Genomic DNA, 25,204 nt, shown 5'->3' on the forward strand with positions numbered 1-25,204 from the left:
GTTACCCGAGATTGATTGGTTAGTAAAATGCTTTTACACTGAGCAATTAATATACTAATTCCACTTGTTGGGTGCTGCTAGCTTAGTGGTTAGCGTCCCAGTAGACTTCGGAGCAGACGGGTACAATTCCAGGCACATCCACAAAACATTTATTCTCCCGTGACATCTCTTATGAAATGTCACTGGAGAATAAACACACGTACACTCAACACAACAATTCATCATTATCTTTACGCAGCTTGGCTTGCTTGTTCAATCCATCACAAGTTCATAAAAAAGAAACAGGTGAGTACCACGTCAGATTATCATATTTTCCTTCTAAAAGGCTATCACCCTTCACTGTTCTTCGCCGATTCAATAGCAGGGGTCCTTCGTGATATATGTTGCTTTGTTGCTTATAAAATAAATGTCAAGATCAAGTGAAATCAATTATCTATAATAATTATTGCCTCTTGCCTGCCTGCTCTCCACTCCCTACGCTCCCTACCGGCCTACCGCTTACCGCTTCACTTTGTTTCTTTTCTTCTTGTTTCTTGTTTCCATTCATCTCTCGTTTCGTCGTTTCGGCTCCTTCGTTTTTCGTTATGCCAGTTGCCATTGCCATTGCCAGTAATCAGTAACAAACCTTACTTTTCTTAAATAGGCCTACTAGTGCAAGAAGATCGAATTGGTGTTATGTTTACTTGAGGTGTTTTATAGTAGGCTCTGAATTCAATTTATAAATTAATCAGTCATGTCGTCCTTAGAAAACCTAACCGATGGCGAAATTCGCACTAAACTGGCACAGTTGGGATACCCTGTTGGTCCTATTACGGCCACTACACGGAAGGTATTACTCAAGAAACTTAAACATCTTATGGAAGAAGGTAAATCTCCTGGGAGTTTAAAGAAAGATCGTTCAAGTTTAACTAAGTATAGTTCAGATGAGAGTGAAGACGACAGCGTTTCGAACACTCGCAACCGGCGTTCTATGCCGCCGCCTCCTCCCAAGAATGCTCAGAAGCCTACTACAGTGAAACGTAGATCACTAAGCCGCAGATCACAAGATTTAGAAGATGATACCATAAATCTAGGGCTAGATGACGAAAGTGTCAATTCAGACTTTCCCACTCCCTCGGCTAGTAGCACATTTAATTCTTCAGAACTAATATCTGGTTCTAGGTCTTCAGCGAATAAATACTCTCCCAAAAATGTAATTGCGCCTATCAATCACAAAACATCTCCTGACAATCATAGGCGCAATAATAATTCTGCTTTTAGTTCTTTTTCAACAAATTTTCAATCTAGATTTAGTACTCAGAAACAAGATGCATTTGATACTGGATCTGACACGGATGGTATTGATGAAGTTGAAAGCACCCATCCGTCTCCCAGCAAAACTAAGAATTCTTACTCATCTTACATACCAAGCATTGGTGGTTCTACTGTTGCATCCAAAACGAGATCAAGGTTTCAACCGCAGTCTTTTACTTCTGGTAATGATTACCCAAGATTTTCACCCAAGAGCGTTGTCAACACTGATAATAATAGCCAAAGTTCACCATTCAGCTCAGATTTTGTACGACGTCTAGCTGCAGCTTCAGCCAACAAATCAGGTAAAGTCACCGTCAATAACTTAACAAGGCTACCTAGGCATAACTTACAAACAATTGGGTTAAGTTAACGTGTTATTTTATTTTGTAGATTGCCCATGCCGTAGGCCTATGCTATATATTTTTCATTTTGTATGTTCAAACGCCAAGTTATGGTAGCCTAGGCTATAAGTTAATGTAAGTTACTGGCCTACCCTAGGCCTATTAGGTAAGTAAGTTAGGCTAGCCTATCCTCCCTAGTTTAAACCTACCCTTGGTCCAATTAAATTACTATAATCATGGAGCAGACACGTCCGGTCCGGACGTGGATTAGGGGTCTGGCAGTGACGTCACCGGGTTGTGAGGGCCCGGAACTCCATTACCACAACGAAACGATGCACAGCCACCGGGGTTCGTGGAGTAGAGGATAGAGTGCTCGGCTGATATAAAAGAGGTCCCTGGTTCAAATATTGGTAACTTTAACTTTTTGTCAAAGATTTTGCTTTGAATGCCATTTCTTCTTAACTGTAGGCCTACATCTTTTGTTAGAATTTTTAGCATTTATAACTTTATTTTATGAACAAAATTTAACCTTCATTTGATTGTTTTATTATCAGCAATTTGGTTGGCTAGGTTAGGTTATGACAGTAGGCTAGGTTAGTTATGTAAGTTTACTGCCGGACGCCTAATCCATGTCAGGTTACCGGACGCGTAGGCCTATCCTCTGCGTATTTAATATCAAGCTTCAACAGTCTAATAAGTTACCCTCTTGAAAGCTGAATTAAATTATGTGCCTGAGTTCTCAAATCAAATCAGGCTAGGTAAGTTATTTAAACTTAGGTACCGGTAGGCCTATTTAATTTTTAAATTTTCCCCTAAGAGAGTAGGCCTACCGTAAACAATATCAAGTTAAGCCCTACTTTTTTCTTTTAACCCTCCAAGTGTCAATATTTTAGGCCTTAATGTCCACCTATTTTTGGCGCATTTGCAAGGTTTTATTAAAACGGATCTGAGAAGCTTAAAACAATGTTAATTCTAATGTTCTATATACCATTTTGTTTGGAAAATCATGGGCTTCAATATCATACATGAAACATAAGGAATATTTGTTTCAAAAATATTTTTAGGTAAAAAAAATTATTTTGGAAAAATTGAAAAAAAAAAATAAGTTCGCGCTCAATGAAATTGTATAAATTATAGGCCTATAAATATTTGAAAATAGCCACTTTGTTCTAAATTTTATGAGGATTACAAATATATAATCATATAGTGAGGTAAGTTATCAAATAAATAAGTTATGAGTGAAAAACAGATTTCAGTACATTGCGTTTAGCTAAGAATGCATAGCCTAACCATAGCTAGGAATCTGGCTGATAATTTACATCAATATCACTACCTACTTCTTCAGGATCATCAACCAGCCCTTCAAAATCACTTAAAATCTTCTTATAATGCACCACGTATATCACTACTTTTGATTTTTAACACTAAAACAATGATAAACGTAATAAAACACATCAGTCATCGGTCCGAGGATAACCAAGCTGCTTACAAATACGAACGTCAGCTGTCTGCTACAATTACGATCGGCTCGGAGAACATACAGCGCTGAGACAGACCTCTGGAGAAAGCTTAGAATATAACGGAAAGAACGATACCCAACTCGATCCAGTTCAATCCGAATCAGTCAGTCATAGAGCCTTCGCCGTAAACGATGTCTGCGTGTCGAAAAATCGACAAGTAACACTACACAAAGTGTGCTGCTTGTCGAATTTTCGTCAAGTAACACTGGGAGGGTTAATTGGATGTTATGTAAACTTAGGGGTACAGTTTTCTTACTGGTAAGGCATTGGGTTAAGTTAGGTTAGGTTCTTGATACAATTTGAGTTGACATTTAACCAAATCCCCAACGCATTGTTACATAAGGTTAACTAACTTAGTTTTTCCAATTAGCCTAACTTAGGCCTATCAGGCTTTTAGACCCACTGCACATTGGAGCGAGGCGAGGCACAGATGATTCTGTAATATACATGTTTAAATGGAGCACCGCACATTGATCGTCTGTCAGACCTCCGCGGCGATGTAAGTTAGGCGTTGTTTGCGCCTGCGTTGGTTTTCTAGTGTTTTGTGAGTGAAAGATATATAGTAATGGAGTATTTAATTCAGATGGCTAACTTATATGTTGTTGAGCATTGCATTCCTTTTCGTTACCTGATGCCACTTTTCAATAAAATGATGGATATCATCAAACTGTTGTTTGTTCACACGAAAATATTCTCTAATAGACTGGTCTGTCAGTTCAGTAGTTAAAACATACTCTCCATGGCCTAATATGTTTTTATGTAGGTAGGCCTAATCACTTTTTCCTAAAACATTTTTATTTTTTCGGATAGCGAATAGAGTAAAATTAAACTACTATTCAACTCACAATCAGAATCAGTTGAGGTCAAAAAAATCTTCCTCTACTAGCGAAAGTAGGGCCAAAGCTAGGAAACCTCTGTTCGCCTCGCTTAAATGTGCGGTGACACAAAAAAGTCCTTGCTCCCGCCTGCATCTAGCCTGAACCTCGTCTCGCTCCAATGTGCAGCGGGCCTTGCGAGGTTATTAGCTATTAGATCATTCATCCAATTGGCTTGAGCTTACCCTAATTTCGATTGAAATGATCGATTATAAAGTTGGGCTAATTGATATTTTTAACTAGGGTATTTAAGAAAATGGACTAAGACTTGCTGATGAGTAAATTGAATAAATAAAGGTTTACTAATGTATATATTTTCAATAGATAGGCCTATTCGGGTATATCCCAGTTAAGAAACTTTAACTTTACACCCAAACTTAGTTTTAGGCCTACTTGATTATTTTTATCTTAAACAAAGAAGGATCATTATTTTATCTTTTTAATCTTAGGCTTAATTTAAAAAAGGCTTTAAACACAGTGTCATTTGTTATTAGTGTTTTATTAGGCCTAAGCATAAGTTATGTCCCGATTCTATATTGTGTTTAAAAAAATGAAAACATCTGGAAATGTAGGCTGAGTTATACGGTAGGCCTAACTACAAAAATATGAGATTTAAAAAAACACCCAACCTACCAAACTCACATGTCTAAATAAAAACTGGAGCAGTTCATAATCAACGGTCAGTTGAATTTACAAATGCCTCTAAGTTACCTCTTTGTATAAACTTACTCTTTGTCATCTTTGGTTTCTTCTTCCCTAGACAATCCTTTTAATTTCAAACGTTCATGTTTGTGTTAGTCTAGTCACTAGTCAGTCAATTCACTTCACAGTAATGGCTACAGAGACCAGCCGACAAGAGGCATTACAGTTAACAACTTCAAAAAATCTTAGTAAATTCAGTTTTTGTGGCAGCAAAAAAATTTTTGCACCATTATTTTCAGTTAAAAATCTAGTTTCTAATGATATATAAATTACTATTGAACTCTTGGTCACCCTCATAGATATAATTTCCAAAACAAGAACAAAAACATTAATCCTAGGACTAGCAACATGACGATTTTTGTCATAACTTATGCCTGTGCTTCCAAAATACCTCATATGACAAAAATCGTCATATAGTGTCACTTTCTTTTAAACAGCTTATAACTCATTTAGAATGATTCTATAACCAAATAATTTTGATACCATTCGAACGATGAGATTCTAAACTTTCATTTTCATATTAGGCCTGTGAACGATTCTTAAGATCAATTTTATTGTCATTACAATTTGAATGAAAATTTATGCGCGAGACGATTGTGAGTTTGCCTTGTCATTCATTACTCATGTTCAATAAATCCTAGCACCGATATTGTAACAATAAAACAAAAAGATTTACCGTAGGATACTCGTAAATTATGGGTAGGCTAAATGATTATTATTTGTGGTAAAATGTGTGATTATGAAATGTCACTTGCTTTTCAGTGTTAACGAAACGCTTGAGACCAAGCGACTTGTCAATTGACCTTGACCGGCTACTTGCCGTCTTTTGTCTAAAATGCTTATGGAACCTTTAAGTACCAGGCCTATTTATTATTTCTATATACAAAGGCCTATATACAGTGTGTAAATTAAGTATGGAAACAAATCTGTATTTTTAAAACCGAAATAGATAGAAATATTCTATTTGTGGCAATAATAGTTAACAAAGATTCCGCAATTTTTCACATGAAAAATATTTTTTTACCCCCCTAACAGGGTAGGTGGTAGGGGGTGACTTATTTTTTTCAAATAGCAACCCCTATTGAGTGACCCCTCATTTTGAAGAGTTTGTCAAAAGAAACACAATGACGCAAATCCGAGGTGAATATCTCACTCCTAGCCCAAATGGCGGATATTCCAAAATTTGATTTATTGTACGTGAAAAGCACCAATTTCACAAATAATGGAAAGAAATCTGTATTTTTAAAACCGAAATAGATAGAAATATTCTGTTTGTGGAATTGATTGTTGACATAGGTTCCGCAATTTTTTTAATCAACAATATTTTTTCAACCCCTTTAACAGGGTAGGGGGTGGGAGTGACTTATTTTTTTCAACAACAACCCCTATTGAGTGACCCCTCATTTTGAAGGGTTTGTTAAAAGAAAAAGAATGACGCAAACCCGAGGTAGATATTTCACCCCTAGCCTAAATGGTGGGTAATGAAAAATTTAATTTTTGTAAAAAAAAGCCCATTTTGGAATATCCGCCATGTTAGCTAGGAGTGAGATATTCACCTCGGATTTGCGTCATTGTGTTTCTTTTGACAAACCCTTCAAAATGAGGGGTCACTCCATAGGGGTTGCTATTTGAAAAAAATAAGTCACCCCCTACCACCTACCCTGTTAGGGGGGTAAAAAAATATTTTTCATGTGAAAAATTGCGGAATCTTTGTTAACTATTATTGCCACAAATAGAATATTTCTATCTATTTCGGTTTTAAAAATACAGATTTGTTTCCATACTTAATTTACACACTGTATAGGCCTAGGCCTACTTGTTTAGAAATATGTATACTATGAATATTTGTAGGCTACCATTTATTGTTATATCATAAAGTAAAAAATAATACTTAAGCTACAGCTTTGAATAGGTAACTTATTTTCTTTTACGACAAAAATAATGTTTTCTTTATAAACTAATATTAATTAGGCCCTACTGTGCACTTAAGTGTATTCTTATAATAATATAAACAGGCTTAGCTTATTACAGTGATTTTTTCTGCCTTTCAAATAATTTGTGTTGGTACATATATATATCGATATTTCCAACTTGATATATTGACGAGTTTTCCATATAGGGAATAAGCTATTACCGTAAGTTACTCATGGTAAGACCTTGACCCGGCAACGATTTACTTTTTTGTTTTGAGGTCCCTAGAGGCCAAAACACCATCCGTTCAAATTCATATATATAGGCCATATACAGTGTGTAAATTAAGTCTTGAAACAAATCTGTATTTTTAAAACCGCAATAGATAAAACGTAGAATTGTATAATACACTAGTATTACTAGTCCATAGATTAGTCCATAGACTAGTAAATACTAGACTAGTATTTTTATGAAACGGTGGCCCCAGGTGTATATTTTGAGTTGCTAAGCCAAAATATGGCAACTTAGAAAAATTTGCATCTTTGTACATAAATACTCTGCATCATTTCAGGCTCAGGACTTCCCCCTCGCTTGCTGGACGTTAAGGAAAGTGATGACGAAGACTCAAGTTCAACACGCATATTTGCACATCAGAGCCAATGGTAGGAAATTGTTTTCTAGGCTACTTAAAATAGTGGATCAGTGGAAGTAGGCCTATACAGGCACGGTCTTTTTAACCGTTGGTTGTATCAGTCGGTATTATTAAATCTTACTAATATTATAAATTTGAAAGTTTGTGTGTTTGTTTATTTGTTTGTTTGTTTGTTTGTTTGAAGTTCAATCACGCATTAACTACTGGACAGATTGGGCTGAAATTTTTCATGATGATACCTCACATTCCCGATTAACATATAGGAATATTCTTATCTCAAAAATCCTTTTGGGCTCCACCCCAGTGGCTCTGTTGTTCCCCATATTAACCTTAAGAGTAATCACATTTAAAAGGAATTAAAGAATTTAGTCAGCTGTTTCAACTAAAACAGTTGGTTCTATGATACGAAAAAGCATTAAAAAGTTACGAGGTGTTAGCCCGTCCTACGTACGGGAATTCAGTAGTCAGTTAAAACAGTGTACAATTCAGATCAGCTAGTTTACACATACAAAGACAAAGTTTCTTGCAGTTTTCATGTGAAAAACCATCTTGTAAACAAATGTTGTGTAACCAAATATGTTTTTATTCCATCATAGGCCTATACGATATGCATTTTAAATACGATAATTTTACAATAAAACAGCAATTCTGCAATTTTTACGATGTTAAAAGCGTTGAAGTGAGATTTGCAGCCGATTCGCACAGACGCACACTGATTATAAGTAGCCTACAGTAGAGAGAGTAACAGTCAATTGAGGAGTGTATAGACTTAGTCAACGATACCACCTTCCATAGCATACCTGCCTCTTCCATAATTATTATCACCACAATACAACTACTATACACAATTTCCAGTAGGTCTGAATAGAAACGACCTAAAATAAAACGATAATATCCAATAAAATTCACAGTACACATAAATCGTCACACCTATCCTTTATATCAATTTCACTGCATTAATAGCTAAATAAATGAGTGTAAACAAAGAAAAGTAAAAACAATAACAGTTTGTTTTGAAACAGCTGTTTGGTTCAAATAACATTCATTTGAAAAAAAGAACTCACGATTACTAAAAGAACTGGTCACATGTAGCAGGAATATAAAAAGTAAACACGCTAGTAAAGCTAATGACGTAATTGTCAATGTTTTTATCCATACCACTATCAGTTCTATCCTTAATAATTACCCACCCTCATTGAATAAGTGTACATCGTAATTTCCCATATTAGTTAATTTAAACTACAATATATTCATAGTTGAAATAAAAGTGATATTTTCACGTTTGGGGGTGCCTATCAGCACCCCCAAACGTAACCACACTGAACACGATTTCATAAAAGGATGGTTTGTCTAATTGCAGTATCCTAGGTCAATGTTGACGTTATGTTCAATCTTTGTATAAAACTCGGCTGAGGTTGTGGTGGTAATTTAAAATCGTGATTCCTGAATATTCTTGATCTTCTTTTTATGACATCAATATTTCCGGGCCTAATCCAAACAAAGTTAAAGCAGACAAACATAAATTGTAAACAAAAAGCTACCATGAAGAATTAAAACATGTAAACATTGTTATTTTTCTATTCTTTCCTCGAAAAGTGGATTAGTAAAATAATTTGCATTTATCCTTTTTTATTAAGACTCGTGTACAGAGCCTCGATTTGTACTGTGGTTTAATTAATTTTGGTCTGAACTATTTTAAACTGTGGTCTAATAAACTCTACTAATCTTACTTATTTCCTATAATCAATGACAAAATAAGAGTAAATAAAATAACCTCATAGTTCCATAGTTTATATTTAACCAGCTGTTAGTTAAAACAAATTATATTGCTCTAAAACAAATTGAAGATTACAAAAAAAATAATTTGAACATCCTAGTATTTTACTATGTATAATTTAATTAATCTGTCATCCTCTTACAGAAGAATTGAACGTATCAATGATTTGCATTACACATAGTATAAATAAGTCAACCCTAAGTATGTCTTTACATTTTTATCCAAATGCTGAATTTGTGACACAAAAGCTGAATGTTTACAGCTGTTATGTTAAACAAATTATTTTATGCCAAAAGCTAGTTTAGAATCTTAGCGTCGGCTGCTAGACTTTTTAAAAATTGAAACTTAATTTCTAAAAAACTGGGACCCTAAACTAAATTTATGGCTTCGACATTCCCTAGTTCTCAAAATTATCTTTCTTTCAACACAAAAATCATGAAAATCCGTCGAGTGGTTGATTCAGAATCGTGAAATAAAAAAACACTGTTTCGTTTTAATTTATAGATAAGATTTACCACCAGGGTGAAGCACTATTTTTTTTTTTTTTTTTGCATTTATGAAAACAGCTACTTTGAACTAAGCAGCAACAAAAAGCTGTTACACGCAATGAGAACTGTCAAAGTAGGATTGTTTACATTTATGTTTTCCTTTTTAATTTCATGAGTTATTTGTGATATTTTGCGAATTAATTTTTTATCTCTATTGTTTAGGTGAAGTGGTAGAACATTATGGCTAAACTGTGGCCTCCCCCATTGCAAACGCAAAGCTCGAGTATAACTGCAATAAGCATTTTATACTTATACTAGCTGTAACCCGCGGGCTTTGCCCCGTTTAACTTTTTAATTTTCAAGATGATCTCGTTCGCATGGCTCAATCACGTCCTGGTTGAAGTTCGTTCGCTACGCTCACTCACCTTTGGGTTGGAGCTCGTTCGCTGCGCTCACTTGCCTTCAGGTTAGCTTGTTCGCTACGCTCACTTGCCTTCAGGTTAGCTCGTTCGCTACGCTAACTCGCCTCCAGGTTGAAGTTCGTTCGCTACGCTCACTCACCTTTTGGTTGCAAATTAGCTGTTGTCATAAATGTAAAAGAAATAATAGTGCTGCACCCTGTTGGTAATCCTTGTAACTTTAATGCTATTGAACATCATAGAACAGAACCAACTTGTTTAATTGAAACAGCTGTTAAGATTCATTAATTCCATTTCTCATAAGGTTAACATGGGAAACTCCAGAGCCACTGGGGCGGAGCCGATTGGACGGATCACGAAATTGATGGTGTTTAAACCTATTCCATGAAATTCTACACGTACGTACCAAGTTTCGTGGCAATCGGTTCAGCGGTGCCTGAGTTTATCACTGCCAAACGAATAGATATATATACAAACATCCTCTTTTATACTTATAGATGCCAACCCCGTACGAAGTGCGGGTACTCTGCTAGTAATCAAATTTATATGTCTTTGAAGACGATAATTTGAGTAATTTCAGTCCGATTTTGATTAAATTTGGCTTGAAGTTATAAGGCGGGGTAAATTTGAATGAGTTTGCGAACCAGCATGATCAGACCATTGGAATGGGTCTTTTAAAGGTAAAAATAGGGTTTAGACCCTGAAAACGTGAATTTTCCCAATTTCTCTTTTATAATTTTGAAGAGTTTTTTTAAACAAGTAATTAACAGCATAAGTGTTATTGTACGGTATTAATTACAGATATAATTCAGAAAATTTAAAATTCCCATGTTATTCTTAGGGAATATTAGTAAACTGCTGTAGTTTGCTTGTACATGGATATATTTTGATAAAACTAAGAAATTGTTTTGATTTTATACTAAGCTATTAATATTTTACCAAATAGCAGCAAACCTGAAGGTACTTCCAGGTACTCATGGAAATCCAATCTGGCAAATTTAAATTCGCTTAGTTTGCAGTTTAGCTGCGACAGGGGTATTTTATTCTTCTAACTTTGAGTAATTAATTTATAACTCAACCTACAATTTTAGTTGCAATTGTATTATTTTCTGTTTATTTTTTATGTATGCTTAGTTCTGGGACTTATAAGTTTAATATAAAATATAATCCAACATGAAAATATTGATAACTTAGACAGGGAGTCCGCAATATAATCATTTTATGTGTTAGTTGCGTTAACGAATTCTTGTATGGCAAGGAATACTTTGGTAAGATGGGGAAGAGGGTACCTGGAGATAGGCGAATGTTCTGTGTGTGAAGGCTAGTCAAAATATATTCCATGCCACCAACTGGCTTGTGCAGTACACTTAGCCCTCTGTTTTGTAGGCCTTTGCAAAACAGTGTAGGCCTATATTGGGGCCACATACAACACCAACTCCCTTATAGTGAAGATGGTTATGGAATAGTTTTTATCACTTAAAGTATTCACTGATGAATTTCACCTTTAAGACTAGAAAAGTTACAAGTTTAATTTTTTTTATTGAAAATAAGAGTAGGCTATGTTTTTGTGATCCTTCTAATAATTAAATTTTGTATTCACAAAATTGCATCATGTGAAATCAATTTGACAGAAATACTTGGAAAACAATCTTTTTACTTTTCAGGAATTCAAAAAAAGGAGCTACATCTTCGTTGGAGGGGAAGATCTGGCGGAATGCAACAACAGTGTCAATGGTGCTCTTATTCATTGTCGCTATTTTCTTCTGCGCTGTTGGCGTAATGTACCTTAATGTCCGCTTTAAGGAAACACCAATAACCACTACAGGTTGGTCTGTGTGGAAAAGATTTTACCTATCAGGTGTAACACTAAAATATAATTTTTTGAGGATATTGTGCTAATCTGAGTAGGAAAGTGTGCAATATGAGACCAGAAACACAAAACCTTACAGTATACTGCAGGGTTTCGTGTGTCAGATTGGACTCTTAACCCACAAAAAGTCATAAAACTTATGTCCTTATGCTTTAAAATTTGTTTTTAGTTGCATCCAAATCCATTAGTGGTTTTGTATATTTTTCATTACATGTAGGCTAAATGAGATTCTAACATTTTCATGGTTTTTCAGAAACAAATTTTCCGGTTTGTAAGCACGGAGAAAAACCTGGGGTAAGTAATAGTTATTTGTGCAACATAGTTATTTTGAGTTTAAAATCAGTACCTAAATTTTATTGAGTTTAAATACACAATATACAATATAAATTGAAAACAATTGCACATCTATCTATCTATCTATATATAAAGCCAAAAGTACCCATGAACTTTTGAGAAAACTTCATGTCACACCCCCCATAAACCATATTCTTAAAATTTTCTTCATGACGAGTGAGAAAAATCCTACTTTCCATGATAACTGTAGACAAAGGTTATTTATTTTTTAGTTATCAAAATTCTTGAACATTGAGATGTGAAATCCTTTCTATACCTCTTACCTAATAATAGTGTTCAACATGTTTTTCTCCTGTTCCATGATACGTGGCATGTTATGTGGCGTTCCAATAAATTAAAAATTCCAGCTCTTTAGTTAAAAGAATTCATCTCGTTTGACAGTTTTTAAAATTTACATGTAGAAAGAAACAATAACCATTGGTCACTTGGAAAAAAATGTTGTTTGAAATATTTTCCCAAATTGACGAGCTTGAAAATTTCTCTTGGTTAGCCTTTTTCTCATTTCATTTAGTGTTCTCATATTATTTCTTTTATATAATAAATTTATCAATGACATCATTAAGAATTCAAGTTTTATCATCATTAGAATGATGCTTTTCTCTTCTTACAGGCAACATGCATTTTAAACAATGAAATCCAGCAAACAATGAAGATGTTCAGAGAAGTTTATGAAGTGTTGAATGAGAAGGCTGTACAGTTTGCCTGTGGGAGTGATTTAATCTCTTCTGCATTATCTGAAGAGCAAATAACACAGCTCCTGGTGGTTAAACTACAAGAGGTATGTAAAAACTATCTCATTTAGCTACCGGTACCTAATATTACTGTGTATATTTGTTTATTTTATCATTCACAACTTCTCCCTCAAACTCCAAAGGTTACATACTAGCCTAAAAAACTGCACCTTTACTTAAAATTACTCAAATTTCATAATCAAATTTGGCACCCCAGGCCTCTTTTTATAAGCTGTAGGCCTAACGTAAAAGACGTCCTAGGAGAGTCTTTGAGATTTTGAGGATTTGTTTTATTGCAAGAAGTCCTATAAGTTTCAAGTAGGCAAAAAATACTTTAAGGAGAGGGTAAGGAGGGGTGTTAAATATTTTAACGAACAAAAGTAAAACCTGATTACAAATTATGGTCTAAGTAATAGAAAAGCAAGAGATTAGCACAATTTTGATCTCCTGCAAATTGATAATCATATGATTAAAACACAAGAGTTAGGGGAAGAACACAAATTTTGGGTTGTATCTGTTAACTCCTTCACTGACAGAAGGTAGAGCGAGAGTACACCCTCCTTCCCCCAGTCACCCCTGGGCTTCTACCTGTACAGCATTAGTGAAGTAATTTGTTAATGTTCTAAAGTGTATGGGATTATGATTGTATGATTGAGAAACATTTCAGCAACATTCGAGTGCTGATTGGAGCCAACCCTCAGTGGGGGGTGGAGGTGAAGGAGACAAACCTAGTGCGGAGTACAAACTCCCCTTCCCCAGTCTCCCTCTAGGCTGCTATCTGTACAGCATTAGTAATGTGATTTGTTGATGTTCTAGAGTGTATGGGATATTGAGAAACATTTCGGCAACATTCGAGTGCTGATTGGAGCCAACCCTCAGTGGGGGGTGGAGGTGAAGGAGACAAACCTAGTGCGAGAGTACAACCTCCCCTCCCCCAGTCTCCCTCTAGGCTGCTATCTGTACAGCATTAGTAATGTGATTTGTTGATGTTCTAGAGTGTATGGCATATTGAGAAACATTTCGGCAACATTCGAGTGCTGATTGGAGCCAACCCTCAGTGGGGGGTGGAGGTGAAGGAGACAAACCTAGTGCGAGAGTACAACCTCCCCTCCCCCAGTCTCCCTCTAGGCTGCTATCTGTACAGTGTGTTCTACGGAATTGTCGGGTCGGCATTACGCTTAGTTGTCGGTTAGTAATATATACTTTGTTTTATCCATTTTTAAATGTTGTAATATTGCACAGCATGTTTTTAATTTGCTTTAATCTGTTGCACTGTAGCTTTAATATCATTGTACTTTTACTTTTGGGAATAAAACAAAATTGTTGGTGTGCGTTAGTTGTTTATTTACACTGCCGTTTGTTTTGAAATTTGGATTTTTTGTGGTGTAAATAAGGGAACTACACAATATTGTTTTTAAATAAGGGAACTACACATCATTTTTGTACACTGGTGGGTGTTTAGTTTGTGTGGTTTGGTGATTTCCGTTGTTCGTTTTTTCTATAAATATAGCAGTTGACCTAATGTCAATTTGCTAACCTATGTGTTTTACTTAAATTATTGAATCTTAAATTACCTGTTTTATTGTTAACAAACTAATAAAATAGGCTTTCTAAAACATTTACAGTATGATTCATTCATCTGATAAATAATATTCTCCTACATATATTATTATCTCGCTAATGAGGTAGGTACTTAAAAATAAATACATATTTTTACATTTAAAGATTTCTTCTTTGATTACAATATATTAGACACTGACACACCAGGGAGTGAATTCCATTGCTAAGATAAATGAAGAATGAATGTTGATGGAATATAATAAAAACCTTGATGCATACTTAAGATCAGCTGGGTCTCCAATGGGATACAATAGTGGTAACTATATGTACAACCCACGAGCTTGTTTGATGGGTCATGAGAAGCGATCGAAGATTAAAGGTTTTTTTTTTATCCGGACTCGTAATTTTCCACTACCCAAACGGGTGGGTAAGCACCCGAATAATAGTGAGTATTAAGGGAATAAGTACGTAAACATATTTTTTAACGATACTACTCAGTTTTTATTAACTGTATATGCATGGATAAAGTTTATTTAATCACTTTGATTCTTTAAACTTGAGAATTTGTGGTATCATTTATAGGTAGGCATAGTTAAATTGTAAAAAAATAACTTCCTGAAACACTTATGGCAGTTTATGAGTTATAGTTTATTTTTATGTTCACAAATAAAGTGTTGGCTAGTATGAAGCTTCTCCATCTCTCGCTATCCTTAGTAAATGCTAGATATTGAATATCTATTGAATTTTGAGCTTGACTCGAAGTAGGGATATTTACAATAGTAGGTCAAAAAACTGCCACAAACTCCTACTTTGCTGAAATTGAAAGAGTATTCATATAGGCTAAAAAACAAATTAACAAGCACATATCACGACATGTTATCTTTCTACTTCAAACTGCAATGAGTATAAAACATTATCTGGATGATAGCTACACATTAAAGGTGCATGGAGAGTTCAAAATGTGAAAAAATTGTTTCAATTCAGTAAGCTAGTTTTGTAAAAATCAAATAGTGTCAAGGACAACGAATTTGATTGAGAGTGCATCCTCAACTCGGTGTATTTGATAAATAAATGCTTACATTAATAGACTACATGTGGAAAATATCAAGCGCCTACATTAGATGTCAATATTCAATCCAGATATAGTCCAATAATAAATTTCAGTCCTCAAAAAGTTTATTAAATAATATTGTTTTGGACTAAATGTTGTGTCTTCAATTACGCTACATCATCTTGACAACTTTCAGTTAGTCAGGGTGTCTACCAACCGGGAAAACCGGGAATTGTACTTAAATTTTTACTGGCCATGAAATGTACGGGAATTGTCCTTAAATGCCAGACAATGTCCTTAAATTTTTAATGGGCCATAATTTTATTGATCGCTAGTTGGTTAGGAGCACATAAAAGGTTTATCAGATGTTTGTTTACATTTTCATAATTTATTACTAGAGTAATTATGCAATAAAAATCCCATTAACAATCTCAAACCCATTAATATTTTATCACGACAATCAAGTGTCAAGTCAAGTACTTCCAAGAACTGTTGACTCAGCAGCTAGCTCATAAAAGTTATATCACTTTTATTCCTTTACAACTTATTTTTTTATTACTAGGGTAATTATTATTAGATCCCAAACCTATTTTATCGTGAAAATAATAGCTTTATAATGGCTGTTAAATTTCACTTCTTACTTGTACTTTCGGCTTGAAGATTCAATTTGCCACGGCCAGTGCCTAGTGCCATAAAACTGTTTATGGTTTCATATTAAACATGTAAATAATCTACAGTCTTATTTTGTAAGTTAACCCCTTTTTTATGGACATTTTATCTTTCAATTGACAAAACCACAAGCATTGTTGTTTGCATTAATGTTTTATCACTATGTAGGCCTGCTTGGTTTCAAATTATGTCATTGCATTTTCTGTATCTTTGTCTTATATTGTTGGCTATTCAGGTTTCAATGTTTTTTGTTTCCCATATATTTATTTATTGAGTTGTATGCAATCAAAATCTTATGAACTAGAATGATGATAGTAACTTTGCTGCTATTATAACCTCATTGTTTGTTACTCAGTTTATATGGGCCCTCCTAAATAATTAGGCTTAGGCCTGGGTATTTTGATTCTTGAAAGAGCTGTAAAATATATTAAGAAAATGTAATTGAGCCTAAGATGAACAACTAATGTTTGCTATGTGTCGATATTAACTTTACAAATGAAAATACAATAATCTTACTCTGTGCTTATTGCTTATTAATAGCCGCTTACCATACCTTGATTTTGTACTAAGAATTGAGTAACAATATGCATTAAAGATTTTTTTTTCAAAAGTAGTCGAGAACCTAACGTTGTGCCAGGGCGAATCATGCCAAATTAATCCGCCTGGATCGGATAAGCTATGTTATGAAGTTTACGTGACGGATGGAGATATTTGTCGATATCGCAGGAGACAATGATTGCGTTTCTCTGTTACACTATAAAAGCTTTAGGCCTACCTAAAGTATAGGTAGGCCTATGTTTGTTTACTTTCAATAAATTTCTATTTTGTAATTTTTAACTCTTATCTATTATTATTTACTTTTCTCTCTGGTACAACTACAGTTAATAACAAGATTAATACAGTTTGACAAATCAGGAAAATTATTCGGTAGGCCTAATGACACCGACAAAGGTTATGGCAAAGTGTCCTTAAATGTACGGGAATTGTCCATGAATTTTTATCCAGAATGTAGTAGACACCCTGGTTAGTTGTCTGTAATTTGTAGACCTTTCACATACTTAGACTTACAATAATAATGAAATTATGGTAATTAATAATTAGTGTTATGCAATGTGTGGATTATGAAATAAAATCAAAGATGTAGGGCGGGTCAGTTTGGGAACTGCTGTACCTGTTGCACAAACTGAGTATCTAATTACTATTTTTAAATCCATAAAATCTTCCTGAGAAATTACAATTTCCTCATTTAGAGGTTTTTCAACATGCTAATCTAGATATCAGTTATCATAGTAAAAAAATTAAACATACATCAGAAAGTTATCATTGATTATGTTATGTTCTTCACTGGCTGAATTAAAAATTAAAGTAGGTATTTGAATAATACATTGCTATTGAAACATTGCATAAGCCATTCATTTGTCTCACATAATGTTTAAATCCAACATCATTATAAGCCTTGTCTCATCGCTGGGATTTATAGTTATTGTGTCCACAACACAAACAAAATTTATTTTCCTGTTCCCAACTAAGGAAATAAGTGGCAAGTCAGAACAACAAGATAAATTGGTTAGTGAAAAATTCAGATACTTTTATAACTATTTCAGAAATATTTGAAAAGAAGGTGGTCACTCCTATCAACACAGTCGTTTAATTCTTGCAACATACCTAGTTTAGATTTCAAACACAAATATGTTGGTGGCACATATATTGCTTTGCCAAATTCAAAAAATCATTATAACAAATATTTGTTATACACCTTTGTACTCCTTTTACCTCAAATATATGTAAACAAAATAATCAGAAGGCCTAACTGTATAAACCAAAATAATTTGTTTTCTATTATATTTTATGGCTGTGACTTATTTATACTGATAATAAAGGTTAGATGTTTAGTGTTTACACTAATCTGCATATTTTATAAAGCCAATTAATAACATTAATAAAATCAATGTATTATTAAATTCAGAGAGTGACAGGGACGTGATTGAGCCATGCGAACGAGATCATCTTGAAAATTAAGAAGTTAAACGGGGCAAAGCCCGCAGGATTATAAATAGTCAAAGGCAAGACAACGTCTGCCGGGTTCAGCTAGTATTTTTATAAATTTGAAAGCAACATTAACCTCAAAGCCTCAAATGATTGATTCTTTCTGAAAAATGTTAAGTGAGATTAAAACACACAATCTAGGAGGTTAAAACCAGAACTAATCAAATAACACCTGTGCCAGTGCAATGGTTTTAGATTATTTGGCCATCTTCAACTACTGTCCCAGTAGAAATCCTGAACATAAAAAATGAATAAATAGAACTAGTAGACATACTGCCAAACATTTTGAAAAAGAATACTGTAATCATTGGACCAGTCTAATGTTTGGCCACACATATCATTGTATCTAACTACAAATCAACTAATACACCAGTAGGCCTAATTCTTATTACATTTATCTTTACTTGCTTTGAATCACTTCTCAATTTGGGTGAAATCTCCCTGTTGCTTATATTTATTTTACACCATACTATGATGTTTTTAGCCGTTTTACAAACATTAATTCAATTGCAAAATATTATTTTTGCTGATTCCTTTAAATATTTCTTCACACAAGTTGTAGTTGTGTTGACTGTTAGTGTGCATTTATTGTATATATATTCTAATTTTGTACAGTGTGGTGAAAAATTGCATTCATACCTCAGGCCAAAAGGGTTTTGCAGCTCCCTATTGTTTTAAGTTCTCGACTTTGTCTCGAACTTAATAAATTATCCCAGGCCGGCAAAACCTCATTTTAGACCCTAGGTACGAAATATACTATTACCTTCCCATTTGGGTTAAATGTATGCTAGTCACTATTAAAACAATTCCTTGAATCGTATTAATTGGCTAACTATAGAAATATTAAAAATCCAGAGACAACGCATTGGTGTAGAAGTGTAATGCTCAGTTGTAGTAATACTTTTAATACTTTATCTTTGAAATGGCGACCATATAAAGGTAGGTATTTTAAGCCAAGTATGAATGGATATGAGTGTAGGATGAGTGGCGCGATCTTGTAGTCTTGTTAGTGACTAAGGCCGACATATTCCTTAGACACAGCTGTTAATTAATAGCCCATACTGCTAATGGCAACTAAGGGACCTACAGTTTATAGTGGAATCCGAACCACATTTTTGCCTTGGTACTGTATTAACAAATTGGTCTAATTATCAGGATAGCACTGCGGATAGTCGTAGTACTCACTAGTGTGGACGTTAATCCACACCAGGGAGTATCGCATCCACAGTGCATGCCTATAAATATCCACAATTCGTGACCTCCTAGTAGCTGGATTACAGGACGACGCCACCGTACGATTTTTAATCTGAGCCTGTAGTTAAATTGAGATAATTAAATTCTCAAATACACAACATAGACAACCCCTTCGATCCAGGCTGACACAAAGCGAGAAGAGCAGGAGTGTATAAGCAAATCGGTGGGAAATGGCAACTCATAACTGTGAAATCACAAGTGTGATATTCCAGTCACCGAAAGCTGTAAATGTTAGCTTATGTGGGTTTTTCTACAGATGAGAACAACATCATTTCTATGTGACAGTGATGATACATAGTCTGGTTCCAAAACTTATAAGACCACTTTGTTCTTGATTAGCCACCTGGTTCCTGTTCGTTTGGATGTTTCTTCTAATTTATACCATCTCGGTAGCTATATAAAAAAGATGAATAAACTGGTCGGAAGAAAAGAAAGGTGCAAACAATAAACGTTATTTTACAAATTTTTTTTAAAATCTGTCACTAACTCCTTGGATGCCTTGGTCACTTATTAGCAATCATTAATAAAGAAATGGGGTTCACACCTAAATATAAACAAATTATTGCTGAGAAGATGATGGAGTAATAGGGGTTAAATTTTGTGTTAAGTAAAAGAATGGTCATTTTGTCTCGTTGAAGAACTATCGGAAGCTCATCAGATTCCATTACATTGAATTTTAGTTGTTGGAGTTTGCTTTATGGAAAACACTTTTTCCACCTGAATTTTCCAAGATGGAATAAAGCTGCAATAGTTATTTGTGTAACTAGTGTGCTAAGTAGCACTTTGCACTCACGTTACAGTACACATTCAATTTGATTTTTCCTACAGTATAAAGCATATTCAGTCTTTCAAGGACTATATAACAACACGTTTTTAGGTTAAGTTAAATCAAAGCGTTGAACTAAATGGGAAACATTGCACTAGCTGATCGTAGTCGTAATATCTAAATCTTGCCAACTTATTTAACTGTTGCCAACTTATTTTCAAGGGTACACGTATTACGTGCCTAATAAAAGCACACTGTTCTTTGGCTGTAATACTGGAGTGCGGAAAAAAATGTGTGCGGCAAAAGTAAGGAAATGGATCAATTAGCTATTTTGTGTGCTATAAACAGTGCAAGGAAGCCCATTTTGTCTGGTAACTGTAAGAAAAATGATACATTATTTAATTTAAGCACCAAAAAGTGACATCAGTTGAATATGTAAATTGATAAAACTTTATACCATAATTGGAAAAAATTACAATGAAATAAACAAGACATTAAAAAACTCAGCTGGGTAAAAAATGACCTGACAACTTGATTTTGTGTTATCTTTAGGTACAGAAAGGCTCAGCGTCAGGATGGGTCTCTGATATAGTTGTGAGAAATGACAATCATTACAGTATACCCAAATCTGTATTAACCTGAGTAAATGCTACATAATTAGCCAAGTCATAATACTTGGATAAGTATAGTCCAAACATAGTCCAATTAACGAAAACCTCAGAAAATCTGATCTAAACATAATTTGATAGACACCTAAAAGTTCAAGGTTTCTACACTTCAAGAACTGGGTGTTGACTTGATTTCAAATGTGAGAAAAAAGTCCATTTGCTCATGTCATCCAAATTATATTTTACAAATTGTTCTGGAACCTTTATACACTGGAAAATACTATTATTTACAGTATCAATCATAAGCATTTTAAAATTGTTATGTTCATCAATCAAGTATTTTTATCTGTGTTATAGTTGTGTTGACAATTTTTACTGGCAACTTAGAATGGTTTTAGTAAGTAACCGGACTACAAGTCAAATTACTTTCTGCATGTTGCAGTGTTGGGTGTTCTATTGGGTATGGTCAAGGCAGGCTACTGGTGGATGGATCGGCAAGAGCGCAATCGCCAACAGGTGTTCAAGATGGTGGAGAACATAATTGAGATACTCAGCACACATCAACAGAGCAGTGCAGGAGACAACTACCTTGCCATCAGCCATGTCAGGGACCAGTTGATCGCTCCACATCAGCGAGACAGTGAGTTTTATAGCTTAGACTAGCTGTGTGCCCGTTCTACGCACGGGGATAGTGTAGTCAGTTGAAGTCACTGGTTAAAATACTACCTCAACCTCACCAATGAACACTTTCTTCTGGTTCACATTTTCATTAACAAAGGTGCTCTTGTCTTTTTCGTGAAACACTGAGAAATAAAGACATTAATGTGTCACCAACAGACATACACACTAAAATACAGAATTTAATTAAGTAAGGAATTTTCTACGGTTTAACCATAGCAAAGTACATATCAAATTAGTAAGCGCCTTCAATGAGTGGAAACCTAATTTTTGTGAGCTTGGCGACAATGATTTAAAAAATGTAAGTTTCCCAGCCCTAAACAACACTGATCAAGGTCCCTTTCCCGGTTATCAAAACTCAAGAACAATTTGATACACAAAGAATCTCCGGTTCCTGGCCTGTTTGATGCCTAGTTATTTAATTTCATTTACGGTTACACATTATTGCACTTGAGATTAATTAAATCCGTAATTCAAGGAAAGACTTTTTTAATCTCACTTGGTTTGGATTATCTTTCAAAACGTGATCGGAAAAATAACCTTGATCCAAACTAACAGCTGTTCGTTATTTCATAGTTGACGTATGTGATAAACATTAGGAAACACTTGGGAAACTGGAGAAAAAACTTACAAAATTGGGGTTTTGAACAACACAATAAAACACTAAAACAATAAGACTATTAATATAAATATTTAGGAGTCGATTTGCTGCACACAAAAATCCAACAAAGTCTTTTAATAATATAGATAGCTGTAAGCTGTAAGTTGATTGTAGCAAATCATACATAAACTCTTTCATTTGTTAACTTCAAGAACCAGAAACTTTATCATTTAACCTATTGTAAAAAAAGAGTGGTTTGATATACTTCATGATTGGTGTGCTTTGGAGTAGTTGATGTTGACCATTTAATTTCTTTTCCTATTTTGTGTTAAATTTGACAGTGTGCTCCTTATTCTTTTGTTATAATACTGTTAGACGAACAATGGTCTATAAACAGTTTTACCTGTTAGGTTAAAACAGTTTTAAAGTTTGTGTGCCAATATACTAAATTTTCTTCTTGTTTGACCGTTGTTTGTCTGCACAGAGATGGCCGCTGTGTGGGACGCTGCTGTCTCTTATCTGGAGGAGAATGACTCCCGAGTACGGACGGAGGTACAGCAGGTGGCGGGAGAAGAGTTTCGTGTGTGGCGGTGGCTCCCTGGCCCCAAACCCAACGGGTATGGAATCATCTTATACTTGGGTTAACTCCAACATTTGGCTAGTTTGACTATTCATCAAGTTCAAGTTCAAATATCTCTTATACCTTAATTCATGTTAAAACTATTCATGCCTCCATCTATTCCCTAGTAGTAAAAAATTAAGAGCTCAACCTTTTTGAAGAATCTTGACTTTTTTACCAGGGAAAAGACACTGTCATAATTATTTTGGTTAAATTTATTCAAAATAACTAGAGTTAGTTACTAATAGCATTGACTATACACGTCAATGCTAATAGTGCCAATCTAATCAGACCAAAAGAGGATGTCACTCTCTAACATGTAAAAAAAAAATAGTTGAGTTACAACTTGCTTTTGACTAGGAAATATTGTTGTAGTTGGTTTTATTTTTCCCAACTGATTACCACTGTTAAATTCAGTAAAATTTTGTTTTTAGGATGTTGGATCATTTGGATTAACCCAAATAAGAAGAAAAAAGTCCCTGGAAGAGATTATTTGGTGTCAGAGAAAGAACAAATATTTATTTTTATTTCATTTATGTTAATTTTTGTTGTATTTCATTGATTTGTAATGACTAAAAATAATATTAATTACAAAATCATATCGGTTTACTTATTTAGTAAATATAAGAAATATATAGTAGAACTCCTCATATCCGAACAACAGGACCAAGCCATGGTCGAATATTGGGAGGAGCATAACTTGCAATCTCCTTGAAATAGGTAATTGTCTCCCGCGAGCGGGGCAACATACTTGAGCATGTCCTGCAGTCTTGGTGACACTGGTAATTGTCTCCCCCAACCGCAGGAACAACCGTAAGCACATGTTACGGTCTCTGTGACAGTGGTGATCGGCATATCATTGACAAAGTCTAAATACTGTCTTAGTACAATTGAGACAAAGTAAAGAAAAATCTAAATACTTAAAAAAATCCCAAATCTTACTTATTTACTGTAGAACTTCTGTAACAAAACTCGCTGGGATTATTGAACAAGACTTGCTATCAAGTTTGAATTCTTATCGATATTGAGATTTGCAATCAAATTTGGGTTTGGGCCCAAATAAATTCAATGGAATTTGAAAAAATCACTCATCAGGGGTTGACTTGTTATTGTTGCTCTTTTTATCGAGGTTCCACGGTATTATCCACTTTAATATACAACTGCACTTCCAGCAGAGATATGATTTCCATTCCATCGCAACCTTATAACCTTATTTTATTTATTTATCGCAACCTTCTTTTTTTTTTGAAGCCTCAAAGTAATGCACAATAAGATACGGTTCACATACTTGGACTCAACTTAGAGGCCCATCAATTGATCTATCCTCAAAGTATAATGATTTCAAGTTTTTTTTTATGAAAACAATTATTGCCATTGACTTTGTATGCTGAAACCTAATAATAGTCAAAGCTAATATACCTACTTTTAATTTCAACAGTTTAATATTTCTGGAAGCATTTTTGTCTTTAGTCGGAATGAAAAACAGATTTAATTCAATTGTGTAGTATCTTTCTCTTCCTGATGACTGTTGAATTTTCAGTAAACGCAAGGTCTGGCAAGGACAAGCGTTTGAGACAATGGAAGGAAGTGTAAACTCTCTACCTATCAGCCCGACTCCGTGTCTCAAGATCCGTCATATGTTTGACACTGATGTGTGAGTAATATTATAAATAGTACTTTTATGTGTTGATGGTTTTGTGAATGTTCAGATTTTTGTCCTTCTATCTGAAAGCTAAAACCACTCGGACCAAATCACCTGAAATTTTGCTCAAGATAATCTACGTATCCAGGAATACTATAGACATATTCTTGATTCAATACCGACATAGGGATATACCCCCTTTACTTATAAAAAAATTATTATGATAGGTTTATCGGAAATATTTTTTGCTCTCTATGATCACAATAAATTTCAATGTTCACATTTCTCAAATGTACATAATATGTAGATTTAGCTGACCCTAACAAAGGACTGCAATAATCCTTAACATGGTTTTGGTTAATGTAGATACCATTTCATTGCATGAAACCTGATCCTTTATAACTTATTTATCAAAAACTGCCAGATTTCTTAAAATCTGTGTTTTAAATTTACAGTTTAGCTTGCCATAATAAAAATAGCCTCTCCAGGTTGTACTATAAAATATTAAATGCGACATCATCTTTGTTGTATAGCTAATAAATAATGTTTTACAGAGAGGTAGGAGAAGACTGGATGACCCGTGTACAAGACGCCATATTAGAGAAGTGTGAGGGAGTGAATGTGCTGCACATCGCTGTAGACAAGAATTCCAACGAAGGATGTGTGTATGTCAAGTGTGCCTCTCCTCAGGAGGCTGGCCGCGCCTACAGAGCCCTCCACGGATCCTGGTTTGATAGTGAGTAGGCCTATAGCTAGAGATAAAGATAGCACGTCATA

General features: G+C 34.6%; 1 protein-coding gene across 2 annotated transcripts in view; it reads left to right on the plus strand.

Annotated features, from left to right (window-relative positions):
* Positions 1-609: 609 nt before the first annotated feature.
* Positions 610-25,204, plus strand: part of LOC128994991 (inner nuclear membrane protein Man1) — a 29,988-nt gene continuing 5,393 nt past the window's right edge. The window contains exons 1-10 of one of the 2 annotated variants that reach the window (XM_054419854.1): positions 615-1,595; positions 7,214-7,304; positions 11,643-11,803; positions 12,102-12,142; positions 12,813-12,980; positions 13,929-14,121; positions 21,330-21,527; positions 22,651-22,783; positions 24,326-24,439; positions 24,982-25,163. In XM_054419854.1, the coding sequence (XP_054275829.1) occupies positions 734-1,595; positions 7,214-7,304; positions 11,643-11,803; positions 12,102-12,142; positions 12,813-12,980; positions 13,929-14,121; positions 21,330-21,527; positions 22,651-22,783; positions 24,326-24,439; positions 24,982-25,163 (2,143 nt within the window). In that variant the 5' untranslated portion in view covers positions 615-733. Of the gene's footprint in view, positions 1,596-7,213; positions 7,305-11,642; positions 11,804-12,101; positions 12,143-12,812; positions 12,981-13,928; positions 14,122-21,329; positions 21,528-22,650; positions 22,784-23,219; positions 23,351-24,325; positions 24,440-24,981; positions 25,164-25,204 lie in introns of those variants that run through there. The other variant, XM_054419855.1, reaches the window with a different exon arrangement.

This window comes from Macrosteles quadrilineatus, unplaced genomic scaffold (genome assembly GCF_028750875.1).
Source record: "Macrosteles quadrilineatus isolate MER2022 unplaced genomic scaffold, UCM_ALF_1.0 Scaffold_5__1_contigs__length_97177068, whole genome shotgun sequence".
Lineage (NCBI taxonomy): Eukaryota > Metazoa > Arthropoda > Insecta > Hemiptera > Cicadellidae > Macrosteles > Macrosteles quadrilineatus.